This window comes from Phaseolus vulgaris, chromosome 3 (assembly GCF_051622355.1).
Source record: "Phaseolus vulgaris cultivar YP4 chromosome 3, ASM5162235v1, whole genome shotgun sequence".
Classification (NCBI taxonomy): domain Eukaryota; kingdom Viridiplantae; phylum Streptophyta; class Magnoliopsida; order Fabales; family Fabaceae; genus Phaseolus; species Phaseolus vulgaris.
In genome coordinates, this window is record NC_143500.1 from 30416323 (window position 1) to 30433160 (window position 16838).

The 16838-nt window shown below is 32.9% G+C and overlaps 1 protein-coding gene across 1 annotated transcript; it reads right to left on the reverse strand.

Annotated features, from left to right (window-relative positions):
• Window positions 1-11290: 11290 nt before the first annotated feature.
• On the reverse strand, window positions 11291-13936 carry LOC137806987 (COBRA-like protein 7). The gene is made up of 2 exons (XM_068607394.2): window positions 13143-13936; window positions 11291-12944 (listed from the first exon to the last, which is right to left on the reverse strand). Exons 1-2 carry the CDS (start codon window positions 13660-13662, stop codon window positions 11530-11532), a joined length of 1935 nt encoding a protein of 644 aa, XP_068463495.2. The 5' UTR covers window positions 13663-13936; the 3' UTR covers window positions 11291-11529.
• Window positions 13937-16838: the final 2902 nt, after the last annotated feature.

Sequence of the window (16838 nt, forward strand, 5' to 3'; positions counted from 1 at the left end):
TTACCTTCTAGAAGGTTTCTCACAAATGACACCCCTACCCCTCCATCTTGTTCTCCAAGACACTCCCTCCTATAAATATAGTGTCTTGCCTCATGTTTTACACACTTGAATTTGAAATAGAAAGAAAACTCTGCAAGAGTGTTTAGTGAGCTTTGTCTTAAAAATTGGGTCTTATCTTCGGTGTTTGTGCACTTCAAGTGGCGGCTCTTCACCACTTATCTCGGAGTTTCCTCCCCCTCCAAGTAGCGTGATTAATTATTACATAAGCATCTCTTAATCTCTTCACCTTTGTGTTTTTCTTTCCTTTTCCTTATGCCATTCTTCCATACTTTTATTCGTTTATGTTTGCCTTTCTTCATCATCTTATGCTTTATTTAATGTCTTTTATCTTCGCACCTTCATCATTATAACCACCATACATGTGTTTTCTCTTTGCCCTTTGGAAGTGCACCTTCACACTTACTTAACCACTTGGTTAAGTTCGTGTCCGATGAGAATCTTTTTTGGGTTTCTCACCATAATTGCTAATCTCAAAACTCATAAACAAAAGAGTAACCCATAAAATGTGTAATCCTAAAATCAACCCACATCAAGATGTCTAATCCTAACCCTAATTTAGTTAAATAAAAATTACAGTAAATTTCCTACTCTACTTATAAGCAAAAAAATTAAAATCCTAATCTAGGAAATTACCCTAGGTTATGGCTTTTTTTGAACATGTATAAGAGAGTGTCTCTGCCATCAATAGCAGAGTCCCAATCTTCTTGTATTCTCCTTGTCATAGCTTTAGTGGTTGGTCCTGTGTTGAGGCCTCTATCATCATTCCCTCCCTCTTGAAGAGGATTTGTCCTCAAATCAAAAGTCTCTGCTCATCATTTGTGCTACCTGCAAAAGGTGTTAGATTTATAACATTAAAAGTAGCATGTACTTCATCTTCTCAGGCAGATCTAACTGATATACATTATTATTGATTCTCTTCAGGGACTAAGCTTAGACTTCCTCTTACTAGGGAATCTATCTTTTCTAAGATGCAGCCAAATCTAGTCTCTATTTTCAAAAACTATCTCCCTTTTTCCCTTATTGTTATGTTTTATGTATTTCTCAGTTTGTTTCTGTATTTGAATTTTAATCCTCTCATGTAATTTCTTAACAAACTTGGCTTTTGTTACCCCTTCCTTATGCATAAATTCATGTGGATTATGCAAAGGTAACAAATCCAAAGTAATGTGAGGATTAAAACCATATGCAACCTAAAATGGAGAAATATTAGTAGTCTTATGGACCACTCTATTGTATGCAAATTCAATATGAGGAATGTATTCACTACCTCCATTTGTCCATCCGTTTGAGGGTGACAAGAGGTTGAAAAGTTCAACTTAGTTCCTAGCCTTTCCCAAAGAGTTTGCTAACAATTTTGGATCTCTATACGAAACTATGGGTTTAGGTAGACCATGAAGTCTTACCACTTCTCTAAAGAACAGTATGAAGATGTTGTTAGCATCATCCACTTTATGGCAGGGTATGAAATGAGTCATCTTGCTAAACCTATCCACTACCACAAAGATGGAATCAAACCTCTTTGTGTCTCAGGAAGCCCTAAAATGAAATCCATGCTAATGTCTTCCCATGGAGCATAAGCAAGAGGCAATGGAGTGTAAAGTCCATGAGTCACTGTCTTAGAACATGATATGTATCTATGACAATGTCTTTGAACTTCTTTTCTCATATGGGGTCAAAAAAAAATTCTTTTAAAAGCTAAAGAGTTTTATCAACTCTGAAATGACCCATGAGACCTCCTTCATTGACTCTTTAACAAGGAGTTTTCTATGTGTTCCTTGAGGTATACAAAGTTTTCATTCTTTAAACAAATACTCCTCAGAAACATAAAACCCTCCTTGTGCTCTATGTTTATAACTAGCAAAGGTGGATTCAAAATCCTAATCATTTTCATGAAGCTCGGGTATGTTACCAAATCCAAGAATTTGGGCTCTAAGTTTAGAAAAGAGGGCATGTCTTCAAGATAAAGCATATGTCACAATATTTGTAATGCCCTTTTTGAATTTCATAACATATGAAAATTGCTCTAGAAATTCCCTCAATTTTGCATGTCTTTTGTTTAACTTATACTGACCCTTAAGATATTTCAAAGACTCGTGATCACTATGAATAACAAATTCTTTTGAAACCAAATAGTGTTCCCAAGTCTACAGGTCCCTCACAAGTGCATAGAGATCTTTATCATAGGTGGGGTAATTAAGGGTTGCACCATGTAATTTTTAACTAAAATATGCAACCACGTGCAATAACACTGCACCTATGCCTACTCCTGATGCATCACACTCTAGCTCAAAAGTTTTTGAAAAGTTTGGAAAAGCTAGAATGGGTGCATTAGTGAGTTGAGCTTTCAACCTTTGGAAGGCTTGCTCATGTTTCTTCGTCCAATAGAACGGAGTGTCTTTCTTCACTAACTCATTGAGTGGTGAAGCTAGTATTGAGAAGTTGGGAACAAATCTTCTATAAATTCTTGTTAACCCATGGAAGCACCTAACATCTCCTACATTCTGCTCTTGGATGACTTTGATTTTCTCGAGGTCCACATGGACCCCATTTTTGTTGACTGTAAAACCTAAAAGACTACACTATCAACACAAAAAGTGCATTTATCTACATTAGCAAACAAATTGTTATTCTTAAGAACTAACAAGACTTTCCTAACATGACCTAAATGAGACTCTAGACTCTTACTATATACTAAAATATCATGAAAGTAAACTACTACATATTTACCTATACAATCCCTAAGGACATGATTCATAAGCCTCATGAAAGTGCTAGGTGCATTAGTGAGACCAAAATGCATCACTAACCACTCATATAATCCAAACTTGGTCTTAAAAGTAGTTTTTCACTCATTCCCCTCTTTGATTCTTATTTGGTGATAACCACTTTTGAGATCTATCTTAGAAAATATTGTGGACCCAGGCAATTCATCAAGCATATCATCAATTCTATGAATTGGATGCCTATATTTGATGATGTTGTTGTTGATTGCTCTACAATCACAATACATTCTCCACTTTCCATCTTTCTTAGGCACCAACAAAACCGGTACAACACAAGGACTTAGGCTCTTTTGGACCCAGCTTCCAACAATTCCTGAACCTAGGATTCTATCTCCTTAGTCTCTTCAGAATTAGTTTTGTATGCCAGTCTATTTGGTATACTAGCTCTAGGAACTAAATCAATTTGATGTTCAATGCCCCCTTAAAGTCAAATTGGTTATTCCTTAGGGAACACATCATAAAATTCTTTTATAAGACTTTTGACCCTAGGAGGTAGAACATTAAAGTGTGGCATTACATTTAAGTGCTCCTTTACAAAGAAGGAGACCTGAAGGTTGTTCAAATAGCAGAATTTTGTTAACTTCTTTTTTTCTCAAATTTTGTTCTATTTGAATGACCTTGTTTGAAGGAGCACTCTTCTTCCACACCTCAACATTGTCCCTAAGGACTATCCTTTGATTTTTGAGATTTTTATTTTCATTTGTACTTGGTCCTCTACCACTTGTGAAAGTGTTAAAGGATAAAGTACAAACTTTATCTTTATGGGTAAAAGTAATCTCGTTGTTAAGGCCATTATGGGTGGTTTTCTCATCAAATTTCCATAGCCTTCCCAATAAGATATGGCAAGCTTCCATGGGTACTACATCACATAAAACATTATCTTTGTAATTCCCTAAAGAAAGACTGACTTTTACTTGTTTATCTACAACTAAATCCCTATCTTCATTCAGCCAATGCAACTTATAGGGTTTGAGGTGGGGTATAACTTGTACATCAAGCTTCTCAACCAACAAAATGCTACAACAATTACAGCAAGAGCCACTATCCACAATGAGAGAACAACTATTTTCTAAAATTCTACATCTTGTATGAAATATGTTCTCTCTTTATGTCTCATGTTTCATGTTAGGTTGATTGTTGAGGGTTAATTTCCCCTCACAAGGATATGCCCCCTCATTGTTTTCTTTCTCCTCTTCTTCTCTAGACTCGTCATCTTGGTTGTTATACTCATCTTTCCCCCTTAGTATCATGGTTCTCTTATTGGAGCATTGAGATGCTATGTGGCCTCTACCAAGACATTTAAAACATTGGATATCTCTAGTGCGAGTGTGTGAGATTTGCATATCTTTTCCTCTTTCTAGGTTTTTGGGAGTTTCTAACTTAGATTTATCTTTGGAAAAACTCTCATCCCTTTCTTTCTTATACTCCTTCTTGGGACAAAAGCTTGAGTAATAACTCTCCTTGTGACTTGATCCTTTTCTCAAATTTTGATGCTCAACTTTTATGAAAGTTAGATCAAGTCATTTAAGTCCCTGTAGGGCAAAAGTTATACTTTGTCTCTTATCTCAAGATTGGGTCCACTAAGAAACCTAGATATGGTGGTGGTTTCTTCCTCCATAATTGAGGCTTTTATCATGTAAAGCTCCATCTTCTGCCTATACTCTTCTACACTCATATTTTTTTGTTGGAGTCTTTGGAGCTTGTCCATCAACTTTCTATTATAGTACGAAGGAATATGGCGAAGTCTCAATGCTCCTCTAAGATCATTCCAATAGGTAATGAATGGGTCATTGTGGAGACGTCTCTCTCTCTAGGGCAGTCCACCAATACATAGCATTTGATTGAAAGCTTAAAGTGGCTAGGGGTACCTTCCTTTCCTTACTCATACAATGGCAGGCAAAAAGTTATTCTACTTTTATTTCCCAATCTAGATATACAAATAAGGTAGGTCTACCCTAATCTAATTGGTTGCCTTTCTCTTCTAGTTCTCCTAGGTGTAGGTTGATAATAATCATTAATTCTAAGACTCTATTCCTCATGAGAGTCACTAAACCTATAACTAGATGGGTGATACTTTTTATGATTTCTTATATATTCATCTCTTTCTTTAACAAGTTTCAACTCTTCATCTAGAATTGCAAGATCATAATCTTCTTTCTTTTCTTCAATAATTTGATTCTCATGTTGTAATTGTCTTAGTGTAAGTTATTGGATATCTCTAGCCATTTGTTTGAAAAAAGATTTAGTAGAGCTCAAATAACTTTCAATAAGATTGGAAGTATGTTTAAACAAGTTAAAGTTTGTGATAGAAGTAATTCCCAAAGAGAAAAATAGGCTTAGTAAAGTAGGTAATTTCCCAAGTAGGCGGTGTTGAACAAGATGATTTGATGTCTCCAAATCCATTTAAAAAGCTTGAAAACCTTGTTGTTGGGTGTGTGTGTGTGTTGTTTAGTTGTTTGAAACTTGTTAATTCACTCCTTAAGATAATCCAAGCTCAATTGAATCTTTACCTTTTTAAAAATATGGATTTTCTAAAAGGATGTGAAATTTTAACCTGTTGAAATGTCAAATCAACTGGTTGTTTGACACTTAATGGTTTTTAAAATTGCTTGGAAAAACTTAGCTTTGTTTTGGCTTTGCTGTCAAACAGATTCAACCGGTTGTTTCGATAAATAAACTGGTTGTTTTTATGAAAACCTTAACATAATTTTGTTAAGAGGTTTTAATCTATTTTAAATTATTTCAACTACTTTTGGTTTTTAATTTAACTGCTTTGATCATTTGATTGAGGCATATAAAGGTTGTTGTACGCTCCTTTGCATTAACAAAGAAAGAGAGATTAATCAAAAACGTTTTACAATATTTCAAAAGCTTTGAATCATCTCAAGTGTGTGCAATAGGATTGAGTTTTGTACTTCTGAACCTTAAGCTTTGTATTACCCAGATGAATTCTATTCCTCTTCTTCTTTGAATATTTTATTTATGTATTTGAGTGTAGTACAAATCCAGAAAGATGTTTTCTGGAAATTGTGTGTTGCCAAGGAGTGGTGTGTGTTCTTGAGGGGTTCAAGATCATCACTCTTGGTGTGTGGTTTGTAATCTAGGTTTGATTACATAGTGAATTCTCAGTGGTTAGCTGAGGACTTGATGTATCTCTTGGTTAAGAGTGAACCAGTATAAGCATCTTGTGTGATTCTCTCTATACCTACACTCATAAATTGTTTTAACATTGTTTTTCATTTCTGCTGGTATAAACAACTGGTTGATTTTTTGCAATCAAACTTAAAACAACTTTTGTATTGGTTGAACAGAATTTTCAATTTATTGACTCTTCATAACTTTTCACTCTACCTTCAACCTTTGCGAAAATCTTTCAAAAACAATTCACTTCCCCTCTTGTTTAAGGCCTCTAATTCTAACAGGTGGATCACTTAAGTACCCAACCTTTTCTAGCCAGAAATTATCCCACAACACTTCACAAACCTTTCTCTGAGCAAATTACTAAGAGCTTAACCGAAGATGAAAACTCTTAGCAAATATGAAAGCAATAAAAACAATTGAAATTTCTACTTAGAAAGCTTTAAACTAGATTGTTTCCTAGGTGAGCTTCTTGGCACTTTGGACCTTGAATACACACTCACCGAACTATGCAAAAACTAATCCACTAAGTAAAAAAGTTTAACAAATTACAACTCAAAAGAAATACAATGAAATTAGGTCAACAATTTTATGCACTAAAAATTAAATTGCCTATTTTATGCACTCCACAAAGTTGCTCCAATTGTCTTTTGTTTCTGTGTAAATTTTAAGTTTCTTCTCTCCCTTGCTTCACCTCCTTAGGATATTCAACCTATTGTGTATGGTTTTTACCTTTTTATGATATTCAACCAAAAATTTTCAGTCCCACAACTCACCAAATGTAATCCAGTCACTTTCAGAAAATAGAGGTCAAACAATTTTTAAAGCAACAAAAGCTCACTTTAAAATAAAGGCAACTTCAAAGAGAGTTTATAATAGACATGAATTCAAATGAGTAATCAAGAAATTGACAAGCAAAAAATTAAAGTTCACAAGAAATGATAGCACACAAATGAAATCCTAAAGAAAGGTTCTAGAATTAGATGAAGAAAACCAAAAAATGCACTACAGAATTTTGTATGAAAGTTTTCTTAAATTTCCGAATTTATGCTGAATAAAATATTTGAAATTAGGGTTTGAATTTTTAACCACTGAAACTTCAATGTATAAGCTTAATATTGGTGTTGGAAGTTCACAAAAATAGTGCGGCAATTAATTGCAATAATATTTTCAAATTTACTATTCAATTTAAATTTTCAGAGCCAAATTTTTTTACACTATGTCCAATTCCAAAGTTTCACATTTTTTCACCAACAAATCAAATTATGATAAACTTTTTCAATCAGCACAAAAATCTGGAAAACTGAGAAATCCTAATTGAAATTAAAAACAGAAATGAAAACTCAAAGACACAATAGAATTTAGTGAAATTGGAATTTGTATGGAACTAAAAACAGGTATATAACTCAAATTTGAAAAATTAAAATGCACCAAAGCTCAAATTAAGAATAGTATTTAGAATAAAATTAAAGCGAACAACCAAAATCAATTAGAAAAGGCACCACACAAATTTAATGACATCGTAGGAAGAACATGACTAGGCATTACTAGAAACTTGATTCAAAAGTTAAAATGTCTTAACCAACATTAAAATCCACTAAATGAAATTGCAACAAGACTCAAATAAAATGAAAAGCAAACGGTATACTCAAATTGAAACCTACAAAATTTAAAAAGGATTGAAATAGAAAACAACATCATAGAAAATGAAATTCAAGACAATAAGGAACATTAATGCCACAACACGGAATTAAGAACAAAAATAGAAGAGAAGACACTTATCTCTTGAAGAACCAAAGCTCTAGATACCAAATGATAGGTTTCACTCATCTGGTTGGTGCTTTTCTTGAATTTTAAAGGGAAATTTTGGAAGCTAGTGGAAGAGAATGGGTCAAGGATGGCTCAATTGGAGCTATGGATTCCTTGTAGTTGCATGAAGAGTAGGGAGAGTGATTGGTTCGACCATATCCCTTGGAGAGGTGAAGAAGAAGACCAAGGTGTCTATCCTAGAGAGGTTTAGACAAAGAAGTGCTTAAGCTTGCAAAATTAGCAGCATAACACTCATAAAATTGATCTTGAAAAACATGAGCCAAGCTACTCCTTATATAGGCGTAGAAGGTCAGCCAAAGGTTACAAAAAAGAGGGGGGAAATTCAAATGCTAAATGGTTTGAAAATAGGCGCCTAATTAGAGTCACAAGGCAAGTATGATCAAGTGTGCTCCATGTGACCTAATTAGGTCTAATGACTGGTCTAGGGTTTAATGTAGGCTGCAATTAAGCCCAACTATACCCTAGGTAGGTTTTAGATGCCTAATCCTAACCTTAATTTAATTAAAGAAAAATTACAAGTAAATTTTCTACTCTACTTTTAATCAAGAAAATTAAAATCCTAATCTAGGAAATTACATTAGACTATGACATTTTTTAACATGTATAAGAGAGTGTATCTGTCATCAGTAACAGAGTCTCAAACTTCTTGTATCCTCCTTGTCATAACTCTAGTGGTTGGTCATATGTTGAGGCCTCTACCATCAAGTTTCAAGACAACATTTTTGAAATATGCATGAATGTTCAAATATAATCTAACTAAGATACTTAGAACCACATTAATCCCAAATTCTTGTTATCAACAGCACACGTGAAAATCACATCCTTCAAAAATTAAAGAAATTTTATACAGCTACATATAGCTAAAAGAAAGAATTGCATGACTTTAGTCGTTTGATGCAAGTTAAGATTGTAAGTTGTTAGCAAATGATTTCTAAAGTTATGGTGCCCCTTGTCCTATCTTAATTATTGAGGTTGAACATGGAAAAATAATCCTTTTTAATGACTAAACATCCGTATACAAATAAATAAATGCAAATGCACATAAATTTTAATCTGTAAAGAGCTTTTAAACCGTTTGTGCTTACTTACTAAAAAAATTTATTAAATACAAATTAATTTTAAAATAAAAAATTAATTATTATACTTAGATACTATTTTATAAACTAAAACCTATTAATATTTAAACTACTTTTTATTTTAATAAAATTTTATAAATTAATATCTAAACCCTAAAATTTTAACTACTAACTATTTTAGATTTTAAAAACAGTCTTAATAGTTTTAAATAATATAAATATTATATCCCTTAAAAATAAATAAAAAATATTAATTATTATGTCCAGCTATATTTGAGTTATTAGTTTGTACTCACATTTTTATTTACATTACATTGGGTTGTTTCAATTAATAATAATATGAGATTCTAACAATTTGTATTTCTTCACCTCTCTATAGTTTCTTTCTGCATCTTCATATTTTTTTTTATGAAAAGTTAAATTTATCCTTAATGAATTAAAAATTAAGTCTAAGTTCCTACATCTTCTACCATCTTCTTTGTTCGAGTGTAGATAGTATTTCGAATTCAAAATACAAAATTTACTTCTAAATTCTATAATTCATAAATCATTTCTAAATTAAAAAATAACTTTTCGAATTATAGAATTCATCGTACAAAGTTTTCAAATTCTAGAATTTAAAATGATTTATGAATATTAGAATTCGAAAGTTAATTTTGTATTTCAAATTATACAATTCGAAAGTTATTTCTGAATTCATAAAATGGTTTCCAAAATTTAAAATTTAGAAATAATTTTTTAGATTCATAAATAACTTCTAAATTGTAAAATTCAAAAGCCAACTTTTCAAATTCTACAATTTGAAATTTCTGAATCTAAGAGAAAAAATTTTAAATTGTAAAATTCAAAATAAAAATTCAAAAGAGTATATTTAGAATTACATAATTATGGAAGTGCATAAAGAAACTATGGAGGTGTAGGAAGAAAGCAAGAAATTGGATGAGATTCTCTAAGTTAGAGATGAGAAACAATTTGAACCCACCAGTATTAGCTTAACGGGAGTTTCTTCCTGCACCTTTACATTTTTCTTCCTGTACCTCTACATTTTTTTCCTGCACTCCTACATTCTTTTAAATACCGAAATTACCCTTTCACAGTTTTATGTGATTCCGGGAGTTCTTTAAGTAAAAAGTACTTCCAGAATAGAGGTTTTGTAAGCAAAGAGTGTTTCCAAAATAGAAAATCCGAAAGATAAAAAAAATCTAAAATATTCTGGAATACATTTTTTGATTTCCAGAATGGTAAATCCGGAATTAATATAATGTGTTCCAGAAATATTTTGGAGAAAGCAATTTGGAAGTCATTTTTAAAAAGAGTAAAACAGTCTTTTTGGAAAATGATGGGATGCAGAAAGAAATTTGTTAGGGTGCAGGAAGAAACCGCCTAACTTAACTTGCTTAGACTTCTGTGGGAATTTTTCGCTTTTATGGCCTATAAATATGTTTTTATCTGTATATGTACAATAATTTTCTTTTATTTATACAATTTTAAATAATATAAGTTTCTTTTTTAATAAATAAATTATTTAAACCATAAAATAATTAATTGATAAAATTAAAAATATACATTTGATTAAAGATATAATATAATTTTTAACTTTTACTTTTAATTTTTCTAATTTATTATTTTTTATATTTTGTTTGAAATAGAATATAATCAGTTATTTAGTATATTTTTTATTTAAAATTATGCATAAATTAAAGTTATAATAAAAAAATGTAATGAGTTACCACAATTTATCTAAACTATCAGTTACTTAGTATATTTTTTATTTAAAATTATGCATAAATTAAATTTATAATAAAAAAATGTAATGAGTTACCACAATTTATCTAAACTCGATGAATACCCAATAAAAGAATAGATATTAAAAACTAAATTCATTTTTTTTAAAAGGGTGAGCTCATTTCATTGTTGGTGGTAGAAGTATGAAACTATCACATTTGTTTTACTCCACTACTGTATCAGCAGTATAACTTGTATATAATTTGCTATAATATTATTTTATTTTTTATACTTGTCTATTATTGTATATAAAGATCGATTTGTAAGATATTTATAATTTCAAAAAGTTCACTTCAAAACCTTTGTGTTTATTATTTTATTATATGAAGATTAAATTTGTTATTGCTTTATTCCAAGTACAAATAAAAGTTTATATTCCCTTTAAGCCATGCTTGGTTTACTCTCAAAATCAATTATTTTCGCCGCTTATAATTTAGATTAATTTAAGCATTTAGACTACTTATGCTGGTCGACTTTTAAATGATAGAATGAAAACACTCATGAATCAATTATTTACATATATACATCAACCAAGTCATCATCTATTACGAACTTTCTGGGATGACCACCCACTAGGAGAGAATTACTCAGATTAAACGCAAACAAAACAAACAGTCAAAGGAGAAAAATAAGCTTTTAATAGAAGAAGGAATATATTTCTATCATCTAACACAAATCTACAATCCTCTGTACTATAACATGTTCCAAAAGAATCACATATGAATTGAACAATGACTGTCACAGCATCCAAACCAGACACGACTAAGTCCACTGAGTTTCTGTGGTGAGGTCAATATATGAATCAAATCCTGTCCCGGGACACAGCAGGCCAGAGCCTAAATCAAACATAGTCACTATCATCGTAACAAGAGGAACGACAACAGGGATAGAAGCATTGAAGTACCCAATGAAAAACCATTCCAAGAACCACCACTAGTTGGATACACGGAAGGAAGAGAGCATTCCTCTCCATTGAAAAAGACTTTAGTGGGAAAACCATCTCCACGAACCATATTGATTCCAGGAGTAAGTTTCTTTGTGAAAGAGATCACAGACTGTTGTTTACCAGGCACCCTGGGATCTCTCAGAGGGTCAGCTCCATCGGCTTCTGCTACAAGGTAGTTCAATCCTGGCAAACCTTGCATAATAATAGTGTTGTTTACGCCGTCTAGAAGACTTGCGTTGAAAGAGTACATTTTCTCAAAACCTGCAGCTGCTTTATCCATTTGTACTGCAGCAAACCAGTCTGCAAAATTGGTGTCACCCCAGTTAAAAAGTGTCACCCTCGCACTCCATCCTTTAGTGTAGTCTGTGTACAAATGCCAGTTGATGCTCACACCACAGTTATCACTACAGGGCATCTGGGTTGGCACTCGAAGATGTTTCAGGCTTGCCCAAGCAATGGCCTTGGCGGTTCGGTTTTCATAAGGAACAAGAAGTGCCTCTGGTGGAAGCCACATAGCTGGGGCAGTGGTACTACATGTTCTCTCTGTATTCTGGGGGCATCCACAAGCACATGTTTTGCATGGAATAACTGAATCATTGTAATAGGCTGAAAATGAAACACAGCATTTACTTGATGTTCCCTTGGCTGTTGTAATATTGCACACAACCTGCCAACTGGCCATCACAGTTTTGTTCGACGGTAAGCCAGAAAGATCAGGGTTTTCCGTAGGACTCACTCTTACAGGAGGGCCACATTTATAGTCAGGGTTGAGTATCCCACTTATCTTCCAGTTCTGCGGTGGTGAAAGTTGGGATCGGTTAAGCGCTGGTGGCATCTTGAAAACCTGCATTTGGAATCTTGAAGCTGACATGCTAGGGTCCATGGAGGGCGGCAAAATAGTACCATTCCGGCAGCAAAAGGGAATCTTCCCAAGGTCAGAATCATTGAACTTGGTGGGAGGGAGATCAATTATGGTTGGCCTTCTCTCGCAATTCAAAACAGTGGCAAAGTCAAGATCCCTGTAGAATGTGCCTTGCTTACCGAACAGACATTCAGAAGCATCCACAACAGAAGGATAAGCCCCTTTCATTGAATATATAAACTCATCGTTCATCCAGTCCCAGCTCAACCTCCAGTTGTCAAGCCTCCCAAGTGGGTTATGGTTTCCAATAGTAACCTCAGCCCAGTAATTAGAATCGTAAGTTCTTATCACGTCATACATAATGCTAAGATCACCATTCTGACGTGGCAGAAACTCTTCATCCGTGGTAATGTTAGTTTTGAATTTGGGATCTCTCGTGCAGCACACACTACTAGCATTCTTCCCTGAAAAACCAAAAAGTAACCCCACCCCATTTCATTAATCACAGCAATTAACTAAACCCGATCAATCATTTCACAGATCAAACAAAACTAACCCAATAACCTAAACTCACAGCAGTTAAAAATTCAACTTTTTTTTTTCTAAACAACATTCTCACAAGCACCTAAGCTACAATCACAGATCAAGGAGAAACACGCTACCTTGGGTGGTGGATTTACGACAGAGGAATCCATCATTGGCGAGGCTGATGGATTTCGGCATCGGAACACTGGGCGGCGCCACCCCGAACACGGTGCCGACGAGATCGATCTGAACCTGCATCTGGGTCAAGTCTCCGGCGGTGGCCACGGCGGTCTTGAGATCGGTCATGGGATAGCCAGCGAAAACAGTGCCGTTTCCGACGGAGGCGGGGAGGGTAGTGCCGTCTGCGAGCACCGCATTGGACGCAGAGACCAATAACTCGTCGTGGTCGAACCCCACGGAGACCTTCCACGACTTGAGCTCATCGAGACCATTGTTGAGCACCGTCAACGTGGACTCAAACCGGTAGGGCTGCTCCGCCGCGTTGGTGACATTGGGCGGAAGGCGCAAGCCGCTGGTGTAGGCATAAGAGACGAGGATGCCGTTACAGGATTGGGCGTCGGAAAATGACGAGGTTGAGAAGAAGATTGTTAGTGCGAGGATGGTGGTGAGGTAGCAACAGTGGATTGGGAGGAGCATTCTGGTTTGGGTTTGAGCTTTGGAATTCGAAATTTGAACTAAGAGAGAGAAACGCGACGCATCGACTATTAAGTAGCTCTGTTTGGTCTCTTTTCTTATGAGAGAGAAAGTGATTGGTGAAAGAAACGCGCTTAAAGAAAGCTGTAATGAGGGAATGGCATTTGAACGTGTTTGGATTTTAATTTTGTTTTTTATGTCCTTCTTTGTGCCGCGTTCGGTTTATTAATTCAAAGGACAGAGCATGTTCTGTTGAAAACTTGCGATCGATCGCGTTGCGTGTCTTTCCATTATCAATTTATTATTTATTATGCAAATGGTTTCTCTCTTTTTTCCAAACAAGAAAAAGTGTCTGTTTACTTTAGTAGAAAAAAAGACAGAAAATTGTAAAATTTTGAGGCTCAAACGTTCAATTTAACAGCTCTATTGCGTGCTTTAATTTGAATTGGTATCCCCAATGAAAAGAGATCTTTTGTAAGTGTTGACCTCTGATTGTTGGTATTGTGTTTGTGGTGTGATTGGATATAGGGAGATATATGAAGAGTGCAAGTTTTTTAATATGGATTTGTGTTTGTGTTCGAGACATATGGTATAACGTGATTGGGCCAAACCTTACAATCAATCATCCATATATCCGCGGCTTGAGTTGCGCCCACGTCTGTGTCACTCTTTCACCCCCAAACATTCATATTTTCCCTATAACTAACTCCATTTTAAATAACTTCACTACTTTTTTTTCGCTCTTCAACAAGTTTTAAATTGGATTATGGGTGAAAAGAGAAGATATTTGTAAGCTGTGTAACTTGTTAACATAAGCTTCTATTACAAGTGAAAAATAATTGAATTATTTCAAATCAAATGGGTTGCTTAAAAAATACTATATATGTTCATATATTAGTATTACCACTTTTTGTCTGCATTAACCACTATTCTGTTTTTTAATTTTAAATGTCAATTTATTACTATAACACTCACATGCCAAGTTTTGCTTGAAAATAATCTTGAGTGGAGGTGGCACCTTTGGAAGCCCATAGTTTTTGTAGCTGCGACCCTGAGAGAGCCCAAATTGGACCCAATATCATACAGATTGCCCAGTTGACTGCTTCTTCCTGCACCTCCATCACTTATTCAGCCACCTCCATAAATTTTGAAATTTCAAAAATTACCCTTCCGTAAAAAGATAAAAATAGAAGCAATATTTTAGAAGTAAAAAATTACCATTTACAATCCAAAAGTTACAAATTTCCACTTTCAGATTACGTAATTCAGAATCTATTTAATAACTCACAATACTGGATTACGTAATCCAGAACTTATTTAAGAAAATAAACCTACCAAATTATGTAATACCGAAGTCAAAATTATCATTTCCAGATTACATAATTCATAACCTATTTAACCACTAAAAATACTGAATTACATAATCCGAAACCTATTTAAGAAAATAAACCTTTTGGATTACGTAATCTAGAAGTGGTAATTTTTTACTTCTGGATTATATAATCCAGAAGGATTTTTTCCTCAATAAGTTATGAATTATGTAATCTGGTATTGTTAGTGGTTAAATAGGTTATAGATTACATACTCTGGAAGTTGTAATTTTTTACTTCTGGATTATGTAATCCGTAGATTAAAATATATTTTTTCTTTTTTTTTTACTAAAGGGTAATTTTAGGAATTTTAAAATTTATGGAGGTGAAGAAGAAATGATGGAGGTGCAGGAAGAAGGAGTCTACCCAGCTTCTTATTATGAACAGTTGAAGACAAATGCTTCCTTCATCCAATCATTTTTAACCTGCACCCAACATATTTTTTTAATTTCCAAAAATGCTCTTAATTCCGGAAATAAAAATCCGGAATTGAAAATAATATATTCCAAAAAAATAAATCCAAAAGTAATTATTGAGTTCCGAAAATAAAAATCCAGAAACAAAAATTAAAATTCTATTTCGGATAAAAAAAATCTAGAATTGAAAAATAATACATTCCAGAAAAAAAAATCCATAAAAGAAATTATTATGTTTCGAAAATGAAAATCCAGAAAAAAAAAATGAAAAATTCATTCTGGATAAAAACATCCGTAATATAAAATTTTGTTCGAAAAAAAATAAATCCGAAACACATATTTCAAAAATATTTTTTAAGGACAGTTTCGTCTTTTCCGTTGAGATTGGGTGCAGTGATACAGTGCAGGAAGCAATTGCCACAGTTGAATCGATGAGCATGTTGATGGTACTCTATAATGAAACAGAACATAGTTTCTTGTAGCACCTCATACTTTTTAAAATATCAAAAGTATTTTTCTTATTGGTATTTTTTATTTCAGTCTAGAAAATTTTGAAACTATAAAATTTGAAAAGTAAAATATTTTCCTAATTTTATAATTTTCTTTAAAAAAAAATACATTCTAAATTTTCGAATCGGAAAGATATTTTAAAATTATAAAATTTAAAAGTATTTTCACATCTAAGATTATCTTCCAATTATAATTCATAATGTATTTTTATAAAAAAAATCAAATTGTAGAATTTATAAGATACTTTTGAATTAAAAAAGTCTTTCAAATTCTACAATTCAAAAGTAAAAAGAAAAATATATTTTTAAATTATAAAATTTGAAAGATATATTTTTAAAGACAAAATAATTTTTTTGTCTGACGAATGGCAATGGAGGTGCTGGAAGAAAGTGGTGTCTATACTCTGTTGTGTTTGAGTTTCTTTGCATGTTAAGATCTATGCTCATATAAAATATAAAAACCTGACATAAGTTTCAAACAATAATTTAAATTACTCACATCCACAATGAGATTGGGTGGGGAAGACTATCATTATCTCCTACAAAAAACATTACATCTGCTAATTCAAATATCCTTAATTACCAGTTTTACTGATACCAACCAAATAATAACAATTTATTATAAAAGAACTTTCATTTTAGATAAATATTTATTTCGTATAACTAAAAATTATAATAATAATTTATTTTAATGTATAAATCATGTTATAATTACAATTTATAATAAATAAATACTATCTATGTTGTGATACAAAGTTATTTTTAATTACTAATAATTTGTTTTAAAATATTAAAATTCAATTTAAAAGTAAAAATGGAAATAATTAATTAAAAGATAAAGATTCTTAAAATATTTTCATTAAAGATTAGCCTTAGTGTTTTTC